This window comes from Delphinus delphis, chromosome 4 (assembly GCF_949987515.2).
Source record: "Delphinus delphis chromosome 4, mDelDel1.2, whole genome shotgun sequence".
Classification (NCBI taxonomy): domain Eukaryota; kingdom Metazoa; phylum Chordata; class Mammalia; order Artiodactyla; family Delphinidae; genus Delphinus; species Delphinus delphis.
In genome coordinates, this window is record NC_082686.1 from 1,036,178 (window position 1) to 1,051,259 (window position 15,082).

The 15,082-nt window shown below is 66.0% G+C and overlaps 1 protein-coding gene across 5 annotated transcripts in view; it reads right to left on the minus strand.

Moving 5' to 3' along the window:
- Positions 1-1,775: 1,775 nt before the first annotated feature.
- The window catches only part of COL18A1 (collagen type XVIII alpha 1 chain), a 96,088-nt gene continuing 82,781 nt past the window's right edge, over positions 1,776-15,082 (minus strand). For 4 of the 5 annotated variants that reach the window (XM_060010206.1, XM_060010205.1, XM_060010204.1 and 1 more), the window contains 17 exons: positions 14,990-15,064; positions 14,078-14,104; positions 13,829-13,882; positions 13,524-13,598; positions 12,178-12,246; positions 11,601-11,643; positions 11,048-11,110; positions 7,654-7,697; positions 7,278-7,400; positions 6,537-6,690; positions 6,380-6,453; positions 5,861-5,992; positions 5,414-5,446; positions 4,082-4,327; positions 3,661-3,858; positions 3,081-3,196; positions 1,776-2,205 (listed from right to left, as the gene is read on the minus strand). In XM_060010206.1, the coding sequence (XP_059866189.1) occupies positions 1,992-2,205; positions 3,081-3,196; positions 3,661-3,858; positions 4,082-4,327; positions 5,414-5,446; positions 5,861-5,992; positions 6,380-6,453; positions 6,537-6,690; positions 7,278-7,400; positions 7,654-7,697; positions 11,048-11,110; positions 11,601-11,643; positions 12,178-12,246; positions 13,524-13,598; positions 13,829-13,882; positions 14,078-14,104; positions 14,990-15,064 (1,740 nt within the window). In that variant the 3' untranslated portion in view covers positions 1,776-1,991. The remainder of the gene's footprint in view (positions 2,206-3,080; positions 3,197-3,660; positions 3,859-4,081; positions 4,328-5,413; positions 5,447-5,860; positions 5,993-6,379; positions 6,454-6,536; positions 6,691-7,277; positions 7,401-7,653; positions 7,698-11,047; positions 11,111-11,600; positions 11,644-12,177; positions 12,247-13,523; positions 13,599-13,828; positions 13,883-14,077; positions 14,105-14,989; positions 15,065-15,082) is intronic. The other variant, XM_060010203.1, reaches the window with a different exon arrangement.

Genomic DNA, 15,082 nt, shown 5'->3' on the forward strand with positions numbered 1-15,082 from the left:
CACACCATGTACATCCACTCGCATCCATGTGCCTCTGCGTTTATCCATGTACACCCATGCACAGATGTATCTGCACACGTGTGTGTATCCATGTACACCAGCGCACACCCATGGTGGCCCTCCCTATCCGGGCATTCCACATCTGAGGATTCAACCAACTGTGGATTCAAAATATTTTTTTCTAAATTCCAGAAAGTTTCAAAAAGCAAAACTTGAATTGGCCATGTGCCAGCCACTATTTACATGGAATTTACATTGTATTTACTACTGTTTATATAGCGTTTTTCTTGTGTTAGGTATGATGAGTAACCTGAGATAAATTAAAGCTTACAGGAGGACGTGCATAGGTTGTATGCCAGGGTCCTGAACACCCGCAGGTTTGGTATCTGAGGGGGTCCTGGAACCACCCCCCATGGGTACTGGAGGACGACCATGCGTCTGGGAACCCACGTGTGTTCGTGTGCGTCCGTGTGCATCTGCACACCTGTGTCCTGTGCACACCTGTGTGTATCCGTATACATCGGCTGCGTATACCTGTGCACACCTGTGCTCCTGTAGCAGGATTGGCCAGCCGGGCCGTCCAGGACAGACTCCCGAGGACTCATGACAGTGAAAGCTGCTTGCAAACCACGTGTCAGTGTAAATGGTCATTTTTATTTGGCGCCTGTTTGGAAACCACAGACACAGTTCACAGGACCAGCCCCTGCGGTTTACAGTCACAGCGCCTGGACAGCAGACCCTGGGGCAGCTGGGCTCTGGGCCACCCCGCCAGCTCCCCTGGAGATGCCCGCGCGCACCCGCAAATGTCCCCTTCACTCCCCCCACAAGGAGGGCAATGACGTGGGTTTTCCCCAAGACGTGCTGCTACAGACAGTGGCGAGCAGGGCCCAAGCACGCGTGGCCCGCCTGTGAACACGGCCCAGCCCCTCCGTGCGGCCTCGCCCGTCCCGGGGCTCAGCTGGGCAGCCTGTGGGCTCTGTCCTGGCGGGGGGCACGTGTGGCCTTCTGCCTCCGAGGGCTTCTGCCTCTCTGTCCTGCAAAGGTGAACCCAGGGCCTTGGTGCCAAGCTCAGGAGGAGGCAGGTCCGACCCAGGACTTGAGGCAGCCTGGGTCTGGGCCCAGTTGGGTCCCCAGACATGCTGCTGGGCAGAGCTGGTCAGGCATTGGAGTCAGGGAAGGAGTGCCCGGTGTGAGGTCTGGGCCCAGGGACCCGGTGCTGGTTTATGGACCCCAAAAAGCTCTCCCAGTACAGTCCGGGCCGGGCCAGGCTCTGTGCCGGTGGGACCTCAGGGGACACGGGAAGCCAGAGTGGGACAGAGAGGACCGCAGACGGGCCCACGTGGTGGAGCTGGCCGCACACAGCAGCACCAGGACCCCCGGGGCTGTGCCGGGGGGGGGGGGGTTGAGCTTGGAACCTTGCACCCAGGGGAGTTGCTGCCAGAGGCTGAGAGGAGGTGGTCTCCCCTGGCACCGCGCGTGGCCCAAGAGTGGGCCGGCCAGCTCGAGAGAGGGCAGGAGGGAGGCCCCAGCGCCTCGTCGCGGCTGCCCTGCAGACAGGCCTGGCATTGGCGCCACAAGGCTTTCTGGGCAGGAAACAGAGCCACCAGCACCTGCCCGGGCGGCTGGGGGCCCCATTCGGCACCCGGGAGGCCTCTCCTCTTGCCTCAATGGGCCGGGTCCACCCCCTGGTCTGATTTGGGCCAGGAGGGCAGTACAGGCACCGAGGCTCTGGGGGGGAGGCGGGTGGGGGGGAGTCTGGGCACCAGGCTGTCGTAAACTTTTTAAAAAATACACTCTTTGGCTTCTTTTTATTTCTGGAGGATTACATGAAACGTGAACCATACAGGAAAGTGTCCCAGCCAGGTCCCCGCCCTGGGCGCCAGCAGAGGCTCCCCGCGCGGGCCAGGGCGTGTCCGCTCCCCTGCCTGCCGCCTGGCTCTTCTCCGGCCCTCTGTCTGTGCGTCCAGCCGTCCGTGGCGCCAGCAGAGGCCCTACTTGGAGGAGGAGGCCGTGAAGCTGTTCTCGATGCAGAGGACGATGAAGGCGCTGTGGCAGCTCGCTGCTCTCTGCTCCAGCAGCCGGCCCGCCAGCAGCGAGGAGGCCTGGCCCGTGGCCGCCCTGGCCTCAGTCCGCCACGTCTCGCAGTAGCTCTCCGTCAGCCGGCGCCCGCTGGGGTCTGAGCCGTGCCACAGGCTCTTCTGGGGCCTGCAAGAGGCAGCGGCCGTCAGTCTCACCGGGGGCCACCCCCGCCCCACGCTGGAGGCCACACCAGGCAGGACAGGGCGTCTCCCAAAGGCGGAGGTTTTGCAGGATGCGGGGGCCGCTGGGAGGGCAGGGACTCGGGTGGCCGGGAGTCAGGCCAACCTCGTCCTGGGCGCTCGGCCTCCCGGATCACACCCCGTCCTGCTGCTGCTTTTGGGGCACAGCCTGGCCAGCAGCGCCCGGTGACCTCGAGGGCTGACCCTGCGGGGCCTGGGTGGGCCTGGCTTCGAGGGCCCGTGTCGGTGTGGCCTCCTCGCTGGGAACGAGGCAGGCCTGGAGCCCACAGCCCTGCCCGAGGCTCCCACGGGCCGGAGCACGGCCCTGGGCGGTGCTCCTCGGTGAGGGCAGGGACGCGGGCTCGTCTGAGCCCGAGCCCCCGAGTGTTGGGGAACAGGGGCCTCACACCTGCAAGCAGGGGCACGATGCGCGTGAAGCCGACCTGAGGGCAAGCTAGCGACTTCCGCCAGCGTGTCGGGTAGGCACGCGTGTCCTCCAACCCAGAGGCTCCACGTTGAGGAATTTATAGAAGTAACTCGCTGTGATGTTTATGTGACAGACAGGGGGGCTGGAGCCTGTCTCCCCGCAGGAAGTTGGGGGCAGTTGCCCGGGGAAGCAGGCCAGGTGAGGGTGTTTCAGGTAACACCGCACACGACGCTCTACTCTTCCTCCTGTGCTTTTGGGTTTGGGGAGTTTGAAGCCGCGAGCGTGTTCCAGGATTGGGTCAGCCTGGAGGCTCAAAGCCAGGAGCGTCGCCCGTTTGCTCAGGGCTCTTGCATCCCGAGAGGCCGCGAGCTGCTGCGCCCACACAGCGGACCTACCAGGCGGGGTGCTGCAGGACGTCCCTGCCGTCGAAAGAGAAGATGCGGGCACCGGGCTTCAGCTGGCCCTCGGAGCCCGAGAACAAGGCCTCCCAGCTGGGAGACAGCAGCTCATCCTGCGGAGGGAAGCGGGGCCATCCCGTCTGGTTAGCTCCTGCCAGAGGGACGAGCGGCCCGCGCCCCCCCGAGGGGCCTCCCGCCCTCTCCCAGGAACGCGGGGCACCCGCCCCCAGCCCTGGACCCTGGGCCAGAGCGAGTCCAGCGCCTTTGGTCCCAGGGAACACAGGCGCTCGGCGCATCCAGAGAGCACGTGGTTCCGTTCGCGGAAGGAGCCACGGAACACGTCCCCGTGGAGAGCACCAGTGCAGGGACGCCCAGCCCTGGACTGACACCCAAGTGCTGAGGGCCCGAGGGACCAGCCCCCTCCAGAAGCTGGTGATGCGCCAGCGTGCCTGGCAGGCGGGCGCAGGGGTCGGGGGCCACGTGGGGCCTCCATGGGGTGCCCGTGGTCCTCAGGGGCGAGACCTGCCCGGCGCCCACCCGACCCCCGGGCCCGGCCCAGGTTGGGGCGTGCACGCACTCTGAGGTTGACGATGGGCAGGGTGGCGCGGTCTGCGCGACGCACGATGCTGTAGAGGTCCTGCAGCCGCGAGGACAGGAAGGCGCGGAAGGTGCCCGCCAGCCCCGCGGCGCGCGCCTGCTGGAAGCACTGGAAGTCGGCGCCGCGGATGCCGCGCAGGCCTCCCGACTGCGGGCTGTTGAGCGCGACCAGGTGCAGCTGCGGGTGGAGCCGCGTGTCAGCCCTGGTGTCCCGGGTCTTCGCGGCCCCCCCCACCCCAGCCGACCCCGGTGGGTCTCTGGGGTGCAAGCAGGGTGAACCCCGGGGCAGCGGCGGGGAGGGGGGAGGGGGAGGGGAGGGCGGGTCCCAGCCCCAGCACCCTCCCCGGCTGCTCTGGGCTCCAGACTCTCCACCCCCTGCGCCGCCCGGGGTGGTCACTCACCACCGGCTGGAAGTCGTGGTGAGTGTGGGCGGGTGAGGCCGTGGGGGTTGCCGGCCGGTGGTGCGCGTAGGCGCCGGGGTGCGGGGCCCCAGGGTAGGGCTGGGCGTGTGTCAAGCGCGGGGCGCTGGCCAGGATGTCGTCGGCCCGCCAGGACCGCGCTGTGGGGTGCGGGGGCTCCCGGCGGGGGTACGGGTTGCCCTCGTGCAGCTGCACCACGGGGGGCTGCAAAGCGGCCACCTCGTTGTCCTGCAGGCGGAGAGGCAGACAGCGCCGTGGGGCCGGGCCTCCTGCACCCGCGGGTCCCGCTACCCGGCCCTGCACGCCCTTCATCTGCACCCGGCTGTGCTCTTGGGCCGGTGACGCCGGACTGGAGGTGGCGAGCTGGACCCGGGGGCGCCCAGCGTGTCGGGCCAGAGCCGGCCTGGTGACACCTCAGTCGGGCTGGGTGGCCCTCTGCTCAAGCCCCCGGGTCCATCACCCTCAGGAGCCAGCTCCTCCCTGTGGCCCTGGGCACCCTCGGGCTGACCGCATCTCCCTGACCTCCCCCTGTTGCAGCCGTGGTACCAGCAGCCCTTAGGCCCCTGCCCGGTCCCTACCTCCAACGGTGACCTCGACCTCCAAACGCCAGCCCCTGTGCCCCACCCGCTTCCCAATTCCGTCCCTTTCCCACAGCAGCCAGCACCTTCAGACACCCGTTACCTGAATACCTGGTACCTGGTACCTACTACCTGGTAGTACGTCTAATGCAATCATAAGTTATAGAATGAATTCACGTATCTATCTGAAATGTCTATATATAATTGTATGCTATTGCCTAGTCACCTACTGCCCTTACTGCCCGTCTCCCCAACACGATGTCGCCTCCGCGGGGCGGGGGCTTCGCCCGTTTCAGGCACAGCTGTCCCCACGCCCAGAACAGCACCTGGGACTAGGTGCTGCGTGAGAGAAGGGACTCCCCGAGCCTGGCGTCGGGGCAGACCAGCCCACACTGAACCCGGACCCCCGAGACCTAGCACGGAGCCCCGCTCTTGAGCCGTCTGAGAGGCCATGACCTCTACTCAGAGGAGCCACCGCCTGGGGGATGTGACCCCTACTTAGGGAGACTGGAGTATCCTGGGCCCCCTCCCGCCTGCCCCCCGCCTTCCTCCTCCCCCCGCAGCCTGAAGGGTCTGTCCCCGTGCCCAGCCCTCTGGACAAGGGCAGACAGACAAGGACTCCGAGGAGCCCCTCGCCTGGGGAGGGTGACGAGCACGGTCTGCACCCCCTTCCCCGGCTGCACCCCTGCCCACCGGTTCCCCCGAGATGGTCGTGGGAAGAAGGGACGCTCCTTACCGTCCCGCGGGGAAGGGGCGTGCGGGCCTCCAGCTGGAAGAAAACAGGGGGTCACCCCGGGACCTCTGACCCAGCCAGCGCCAATCGCCCTGGCCGCCCCCCACACCAGGGAAGGCCGGCATGGCTGCGTCCCAGTGCCCCCCACCCGCTGCCCGGCACACAATAAGCGTATCTGTTAGTTTGAAAACAGAGTCACTTCTCTGTGAACCTGAAACTGCCATAGAGCAGCTTCTAATAAAAGAGAGAAGTGGAGGCAAGCGGGTGAGGATGGAGGACGGCTGGCAGCATGTCCACGGGCCCCGCCCGGCTGGTCCCTGCCGCTCGCCAGGCGCCGGGGCCCCCTGCAACGCAGGTCCTCGGCCTCCCGTCTTGTGTGTACCCTTCACCCCAAAAGCAAAGTGGTAAGTCCCCCCACCACGTGCAGGGATCGCCCTGTTCAGAACTCACCAGAACCTTCCGGAACCCGTTTCGGACCCGGACGTACAGCTCCTCTCTGTCGGCCACGTAGATGAGCCAGCCCTCCGGCACGTCGTGCACCTGGTCCAGCAGCGTCTGGTACGTGGCCCAGACCCTCACCTGCTAGAAGCCCAGCCCAGTGGGGTCCCCTGTGCACAGGGGGCCTCTGGGCTCATGGGGAGGGTTGGGGGCTGCGACAGTCTGAAGACCTACGTGGCCGCCTCCTTGCCAGACTGGCCCCATGAGCGCCACGGGGAGACCTCAGCCCCCGAGTGCCTGGGCCACTGCAGCCTCTGCACAGCAGACCCGCCCTCAGGGACCTTCTCAACGCCCCTCCTTCGTCCTCCTCCCCTGCCCTTCTCAGACCCCAGCCACGCCTGGGTCCCCCACTTCTGTTTTGGAAACCTCGTCTCAGGGCTCTTGGCGCTGGGGTGCCCACCCACATGCCTCCAAAGGGAAGGGCAGCTGGGCAGTGAGGGTGCGGCAGGTCAGGAACAGGGTGGCGCTTACCCCTGAGGAGGTGCCCATGGATCCGGGCGGTCCTGGGGGCCCAGGTGGGCCTGGGGGGCCAGGAACACTGATAGCTACAAGAGAGAAACCAGAGGTGGGAACAGTGGCCCTTCCTGGATGAGGCTGGAGCCCAGGGCCCACTCTCCACCCTACTTACTCTGCCTGTAAGGGCCAGGAAAGGATGGGGGTCCCGGGGGCCCTGGAGGTCCAGGGGGCCCGGGAGGCCCCTGGCGTCCCTCGTAGCCGATGCCAGGGGGTCCCTGAGGTCCAGGAGGGCCAGGCTGGCCCTGGATGCTCTCTCCCTTGGGCCCCTAGTGTGGAAGACAAAACACGGGGCGCTGTCACCTACGTCCCCAGGCTGGGGACCAGCAAGCTTGAAGGTCCTGGCTGCATTGGCCACGAGCCCCTGCAGGGAGCACGGCCCCCAGGCCCCCGTCCCCCCACCGCCCACGCGGGGCCTGGGAAACCCAGCCTTCCCACCCCGTGTGTCCCGCACTGGGACGGGGCCCTGGGACGTAGACAAGGACAGCCACCCACAGAGGTGCAGCCCGGAGGGCCCCCAGCCCTCCTCCACTCCTAGATGGAAGCTGGGGCCCACGGTCCCCAGACGCTTTCAGGACAGAAGGTCTCCCCGAGGGCATTTGGTGGAGAACAGTGGCAGCAGGAGAAAGGAGGATCGGATGCCCAATCCGGGACAGCAGCCACTACGCACCCGCCAGGCTCCCCTCGTGGGTGGCCCGCAATCGGGCAAGCAACCGGGAGGGGCTGCTCGGGGCCCAGGCCGCAGGGGGGACCTGCCCTCGGCCCCAGGCCCCAGGGACCCCGGGGATGCAAGCTCCAGTACAGGACGGGCCTGGGCCCGTGTGTGGCACCCACAGGCGGCTGGGGCCAGACTCACCGGAATCCCCGGGTAGCCTGGCGGGCCGGGGGGGCCAGGCACGCTGGAGCCGAAGAACCCGCCGCCCCCGGGCTCGCCCCTTTCTCCTTTCTGCCCGGCAGCCCCTTGGTCGCCCTTCTCCCCCTGTGGATGGAAAAGCTTGTCGGGACAGCCCCGTTCCCAGGGCCGCGCGGGGAGGGGCGGGCACCGACCCCCAGAGGCCCACGGTGAAGCCTCTGCGGCCCAGGCCTGGCCAGCCCGACAGGACGGGGCTCGGCCTCCCAGCTTCCCACTGCGCCAACCGAATTCCCGAAAAATGGAGCCAGGGGTGCGCGTGCCGGGTGGTGCTCTCTGGGGCCCCGTGTGGGGGGCAGCGTGAGGACCAGGGGTCACCCACCTTCATCTCAGCGCCCAAGTGAAGGAGGTCCAACGGGAACTGCCCTACGGGGGGGAGAGTTTGGGGGGGTCCAGTGAGGTGCGGTCTTCCTGCCTGGTCCACCCGTCCCCCCGCCCTCGACTTTCCCTAAGTCTCCTCTGTCTCTAATTTCTGTGTTTCTGTGGAGAGATCCCCTGCGTGTTCTGTTACACTTATTCCCAATCACTTGATTTTTTTGGTGTTTTTGTTCACGGTGCCTTTTTCCTTTCAGTTTTTATCACTGACACACAGCACTGCAGACGGTCAAGGGGGGCCGCTAAACGACGACTTACCGTTCGCTGGGAAATGACCGCCATAGGGCGTTCGGTTAACAGCCACCACCTCACAGAGACACACACACAAAGGAACAAATACGCTTTTCCCTCGTGACGAGGGCTTTTCTGTCTTCGCGCCTTCAAGTACACTGGGCAGGGGTGTTGGCCATAGCCGCGTGCCCCCGGATGCTGTGTCCTGGAACTGGACGTGGGTACCTGCGACCCCCTTCACCCCCCACCCCGCGTCCCACCTCTGGCAACCCACCTGATCTTTTTCTAAATGGAGCCTCTTGAAGGTTTCATTTAGTCTACGACTGGCCAGCGACTGCTGTGAACTGCCCGTGACTTTGGTAAATTCACTCATTAATTCTGACGCTTTATCTGCGCGTCGCTTTGGTGGCTGGCATTCACAAAGGTGTCCTCGTGAGAACAGCGGGTTTGTTTCTTCCTGCGCTTGTTTCTCTTCCTGCCCCCGCACCCTGGCTGGCCCCGCACCAGCGACGACCGGCCACCCCCCGTGGCCCCGACCCGCCACTGCGGACGGTGGAGAGAGGGTGCCCGCTCTTTCCAGAGCACGGGGGTACCATCTTCAACGTCTCCTGCTGTCTCTTTCCCTCATCAGTCCCTCGAGGGCAGTAGTATTAGTCTTTTCAAAGAACTAACATCTGACTTCTTAGCTTTCATGCTGCTTCCTCTTATGTACATTTTTTTTTTCTTCCATTCACTGCATCTCCCATCTGTTTTCGGGGAGTTAAATCTATTTGTTTTCTAACTTCCTGGACTGCATGCTTGAAGCGCAGGCTACTTAAGGCTGTGACCTTGTAGACAAGGAGCTGACAAGACCCTCACTCCTGGGTGGGAAAGCGACCTTGGCTCACCCTTCTCCTGTGGCCTTTCCCCTGGAAGCCTGATAAAGGTGGGGGTCAGACCCCCAGGGTGAAGTGATGCCTGCTGAGTGAACCGTGGGCCTGGGGGTCTGGGGGAGCCCCAGATCTGGGCTCCGCCACGGCTGCTCCGGGAAACCCACGCCCACCCAGGGCCACAAGGCTCACGTTCACGGCCCGGAGCTCCTGTCCTGGGTCCCTCCTCAGAGCGGGGTGACCCCACTGCCACCGCGGGCCACGGCGTGAGGGCCGAGAATCCCAACCCTTGCCCCTCAGACACATCCTTGTCCTTCAGCTCCAGGGTTTCCAGTTCTCACCGTGGCCTCTCCTCCCCGCAGGTGCCCTGCCCGGTTATGTCTTTGATGCTCCCTCGAGGGGAGACAGGCCTGAGGGACTTGCTGTGTGCCCGGCGTGGGCCTGCGGCCTCCCATGTTGGTGCTGGGACGGGGGCCAGGTTGTCACCTGTTCAGACCTTCCACCTCCCAACTGACCTGGTCTTCCTTTGCTTTTCACATCTTGAAGCTATGTTGTTACCGGCGTAGAAATTTAGAATCGCTGTGCTTTCCTGCCGGGTTTACCCCATTATCATTATGGAGTTTAAATAAATTTGGCAGTACTTCCTGCTTTAAAATACACTTGTCTGACTTCTCACGAGCACACGCACACGGCTCCCTTCTCACCTGACTCCCACCCCCTTCCCCTCAGCTCTCACGTCCTTACACTTGGGGGTGCCTCTTGTAAGCAGCACAGCTCCGTCTTTAGACAGGAGAGTGGACCCGCTCACTGAACATACGCGCCAACGGCTCTGAGTTTAATCAGCTTCACTCCCTGTTTCCTGTTCCTCCACGTGCCCCGAGTTCCTCTTCTCCTTTCCTGCCGTCTTCGGGTCGGGTTTTTCCTATGCTGTTCTCCCTTCCTGCTCGGTTATCAGGGGCACGTTCCCTCCTGTTCTTGGCTGGACCCTGAGGTGACAGGTGCGTCCTTCACCTGGGTCTGATGTAACATCCTCGGGGCCAGGCTGGGGTCTCGGGGGTGCGATCCCTCTGCGGCGGGGCCGAGCGGGGACGCGGGTCTCACCAGCCCTCCTGCTCTCCCTCCGTCCCCGTGTCACCAGCACCACCTCCTTCCCCCCAGCGGCCCTCGCGGCCCCCACTGAGGCTCGTGTCCTGAGAGGCCTGGCTGCCCACGTGCTCTTCCTGTAGAAGATGGAGGTCTCTACCGGATGCAAAATTCTAGGTGAGCGGTTACTTTCTTCCGACCTCTGGGACCCTGTATGGTCTCTGGCTCCTCTCGTCCCCGTGAGGAATCAGCTCATGGCTCGCGTTGACCCTTCGCGCGAAGGGCTCCTTGAACCTTTCCCGGTTTGGAAGCTCGGCCGTGACTCCTTCAAATGCTCTTCTGCCCCAGCCCCACCGCGTGTCCCCACCCGCACGCGTCTGACCTCCCTCGGCGTGTCCCGCAGACTCCGGCTGACCCCTCCCCCCCTCGGCTGTGTCCCGTCTGCCTGAAGTCGCACGGAATCCTGCGGGTTTTCAGTCCCAGAATTACACCCGACTCTGGCCCTGGGGCTCCAGCTCTGTGCCGCCGTCGCCTCTTCTCTGCGTCTGGGCATCATCGTCGCGGCTAAGGCCAAGCCTGGACTCCTGTCAGTGCTGGCTGGTCGCTTGCCCGCTTGGGAATCCCAGGCCCTCAGCGAGCTCACCTTCCTCAAGGGGAGGGTTTGCCTCTGCTTCTGGCAGCTCGTAGGGGAACCCCGAGCTTACGCAGACGCTGGCAGTGCCCGGGGGGCCGTCTCGCCTGGCTTCTGCCTGGCCCACGCCCGGCATCACACTTGTTCTCCTGCTTCATCGGCTGCAGAAGCGGGATTCGGGGTGGGGGGGGGTGGTTCTCGCCGTCCCAGGGGACAACCGAGGTGCTGGGAGTTCACCCCCTGGATAAGCCGGGCCGATGAGGCCCCCGCGATGCGCTGGGGGTGCCGGGTCTCCCCTGGGAGGTGCACACTGGGGCCCAGCCCTGCTCCTCAGCGAGTGGGGGGCTGGGACATCCTGCCTGGCCACCGCCTCAGGCCCCTGTCCTTTCAGCCCCCAGCCCTGCCCCGAGACCGCGGGGCCAGCCAGGCGTCCCGTCAGAGCCCCCTGAGCCCCGAGGGCCTCCTTCCTCCGGGAGCCGGGTGGGCGGGTGACCACACACAGCCCAAGGTCCCCAGAGCACTCTCACCTGGTGGCCCGGGTGGGCCCACTTCTCCTTTGTCACCCTTCGGTCCAGAAGGCCCCTGGTGCCCTGGAGGAACAGAGACCCCAGTGCCCGTTACTAACGACGTGACAGAGGCGCCTGGGACAGGCCCTCCTGCCCGCGCACGGCCCGACCCTGGTGGGCACTGCGTGCACTGCAGGCCTGGACCCGGGAGGGGGCAGCGTGTGAACCCAGGGACAGTCAGAGCAGGAGCTCGTGACCCGCGCAAGTGCCCGGTGGTCGCGCCCCAGGGGCTGCAGCCTCTGCTCCCAGAGGCCACACCACTCCTGCAGGGAGGGGCTCGAACAAACAGCAGGCTTGGACGGCCGGTGGTGGCCGCTCGGTGTTCACTCCCATCCACGGCCAGCCCGCCTGGAAGGCTGTGCTGGGAGGACCCAGGAGCCCAGCAAAGGGGGCCGTGATCAACCGGGACTGGGGGGCCTGGATCATCCAGCACCCCCGTGAGGGCCGCCCACACCCTGCTCTGAGCTGCGGCTGGAAGGGTGACCTGCCCTCCCCGAGGCCCCAGGACCCTTACCTGGCAGTCCCGGGGGTCCAGGGCGGCCAGACTCCACAAACGCCTGCAAAGAACAAGCCAAAGATGGCCGTTGAGGGAGACGCTCCGGAAACTGAGGCCACCACCCACCCAAGGGTCTGCGAGGCCACACCCCCAAGCACCCCTGCCCCCCAAGACAGAGAAGCAGGGAGGGGGAGGGAGAGGACACAGGATTTGGAGTCGGGAGCCCCGGTCACGACATGACTGCCCCACGTGGTCACTTCGCGTCACTGAGTCTTGTGAGGTAGGGGGCGTTCACCCCCCAGGACCCCAGGGCTCGCGCTCAGGAGCCCAGATCTGGAGAGCCCTCCCTCGACCTCACTTCCCCTGGGGGCTTGTCTTCTAACCAACGGCCCACCAGGTGCGGCCTACAAGGCAGGTGGGCCTGGGTCCCACCACCGCGCCCCTCCCAGAAGCCCCCCCGCCAGGGGCTCGGAGGCCGTGGCTCCGGTTGCCCTGCCTGGGGTTCAGCCCTCCCGGGTCAGCGGAGGGAAAAGGAAGCCAGTGCAGGGAAGAGCGTGAGGACGCAGTGGGAAGAGCAGGTGTCGCGGTGACTTACGTTGCTGTCATAGACAGGAGTCCCGGGAGGGCCTGGGGGCCCTGGGGGCCCAGGTGGGCCGGGCGGACCCTGCGTGGGGGGGAGAGAAAGCCTGGTCGGTCCACACTGGACGTTGACACTGGCCAGGACAGCAGATGTGGGCAGGAGCGTCTCTGAGAATCACGGTGAAGTCAGAAAACATCAAATGGAGAAGGCGTCCAGTTTACTCTGTGGTCGTGGGTTCCGAGGACAGAGTTGTCCCCTTCCCGTTCCCAGAGCCTGCTCAAATCCTCCCACGGAGACGTGCGGGCGGCCGTCTGGGCTGGACACGACCTCGGACACGGCTCGTGTGGTTGCTAACTGTCAGCTGGATGAAGGTCGGTTCCGTTCATTCACCCGCTCGCAGAAAAAGGACAAGCGGCCGATTCAGGTAGTGTCAGAAGAGCCTGGTCTGAAAGCAACGGCTCACTCGCCAAAGGGCTGGCCTGAGTGATGAAGGTGCCTGGGGACAGGGTCCCGGGACCTCACGGGCACCTGCTCTCGGGCCCCTGGGCACCTTTGCCCCTACCCTGCGGCCGAGGAGACAGGGCTGGCAGCGGAACAGAGGCGCAAGCTCAGGCCCACGAAGAAGCCGGACGCGCTGGACGCCTGACCAGGGCGCGCGCACAGCGGCTGGCGCTCCGCCTCTACAACTCAGAACCGCGGGGGGAATTCGAGAGCCCCCCGTCCTGCTCGACGGAAGTGGCCCTGCCCACCTCCATCTCAGAACTCTGCAAGACGCCGCCTCGTGTTCTGAGATCTCATGAAACCACTGCAAGGAGGAGGGAGCCCGAACGAAGACACGCGGTGACGGAAAACCCGGAAGAGCCGCGGCCTGAGCCACTGACTCAGGGCCCGGCGTCGCTCGGCCAGGCCGGGTGGGAGGGGCTCCAGGAGAAAAGGCACCGGGTGCAGCCGGCGGGCCCACTGGGTGCCCAGCGGGGTCAGAGGCGAGTCCTGCATCTCGACGGTACCGTTTCAGGTAGAGGTGATGACAGGGCCTCACCCGGGGACTTCACTGAACCCTCGGCTCCCGAGGCGGCAGTGACTGCAGCGTGAAGGCGGTCGGAGCGAGAGCCCCACGGGCCAGAGGCGCCCACCCCAGAGCCCACGCGGCCTACAGGCCCTTCTGAGAAAACCACGCCGGGGCACCGTCCGGTGGCCTTGGCGCGTGTGTGTGCGTGTGTGCGCACACGTGTGTTCGTGTGCACGGGGGTCTGCGTGACCGAGGGCCACGAGGCTGCTCAGAAGCCTCCCACAGGTGAGCTCTGGGACCCGAGCCACTGCGGCCAGGCCTCCTACCCCCGCCTGCCCCACAGAACACTCACCCTCGCGCTGAATCCCACGCTGGCGTCTCCCGGCTCCCCCTTCTCCCCTTTCAGTCCATTCATCCCGGGGCGCCCCTGGGGCAGAGCACAGTGGGTGGCAGCTGTGAGGGCTGGCCCAGCTGCTCTTGTCCCCACCCAGGGCCTCCTCGGGGTGCCCATCCCTCTGCGGCCCAAGCTGCCCGCGAGCGGGGTTGGAGAGAGCCACGCTCTGGCAGGGGCTCCCCAGGAGGAGGACAGCGGAGAGACTGCAGCCCACTCCCCTCCGGACCCATCATCCACACCCGGCACGAGACCCGGGGACTCACCGGCCGTCCAGGGAAGCCAATCTCTCCCTTGTGCCCGGGCCGCCCGTAGGGACCCTGTTGGGGGGGCCAGGTTTTAGGTGAGCCGTGACCGGCCCACTGCCCCGCGCTCTCCCTCCCGACCCCTGCCCCCGCATTCAGAGGTGCAGCTGGGATAGAAGCTCGGCTGCCACGCCTGCCCAGCAGCCAGGTAGGAGACGGTGCCCTCCGCACACGCGCACCTGCACCGCGGGCAAGCCTGGGCCTACTCACCGGGGGTCCTCGGAAGCCAGGCTCACCCTGAACAGAAAACCAGAAGGTACCGTGAGGTGGCCGTAGGTCACGCCCCCCGCCCCCGAGGGGTCCCCGTGCCCATCTGGATGCCCCTGGCGGCGCCCGAGGCACTGACAACACCCAGGAAGAAAAGGAAGCAGCAACAGGGAGAAAGCTCTGATGGGGTTTTGTGTCCCGGGGCCCAGCCTGGGGGCCCCGAGACCCAGGGGGTCGGCCCCACAGCGCCCGGGCTGGAGGGGCCTGTGGGCCCTGACCTCAGCTGTGACACACGCGGGGCTGGCAGAGTTCTCTCTGCCCTGCGGTCCCTCGGCCCGTCCGCCGACAATCCTGGGGGCCTTTGGGGACCCCCTGCAGGCCTGTCCCCAACAGCCTCCTGATCCAGACCCAGCTCTCCCCAGGGCTGGGGGGCAGGGGACCCGGGGCACAGGCCCCCGTGGAGCCCATTCCCAAGCCCAGCCATGCTGGGCCCCCTCCCGAGGAAGGCAGGCCAGGATCCCGCCCCCAGAGGCAGTGCCCCCAGAGGGCCAGTCAGGCACCACAGGGGTGCAGCTCCCACCGGCGAGGCCCAGGCCGGGGCCCCCAAGAGCCCCCGGCTCCTCTGCAGTGTGGGCTCCGCTGCCGGGCAGAGGAGAACGAGGGGCCGGCCAGGCCGAGGCTGATCCGAGCTGCAGGCCCCGAGGGGCCCCGAGGTGGTGGGAGGGGAACAGACGGACGGGCGAGGGGCCCAGGCTGCGGAAGCTTCCAGAGCCCATCAGCAGAGGCTCCCACGCACGGGCAGGAGCTGCCCCTCTCAGGAGGACAAACCCCTCTATGCCGTCTCCACGGCCCCCAGGCCCCGCTGCCCGGCCAGGCAGGACGGAGGGTGCCAGCTGGGCCCAGACGCCCCCTCACCTTGGCTCCTTTCTGGGCGGAGGTCAGCGCTCTGCCGTCAGGGCTGAAGACCATGCCCGGCTCACCCTTCTCGCCCTGGAACAGGGGGGCGGG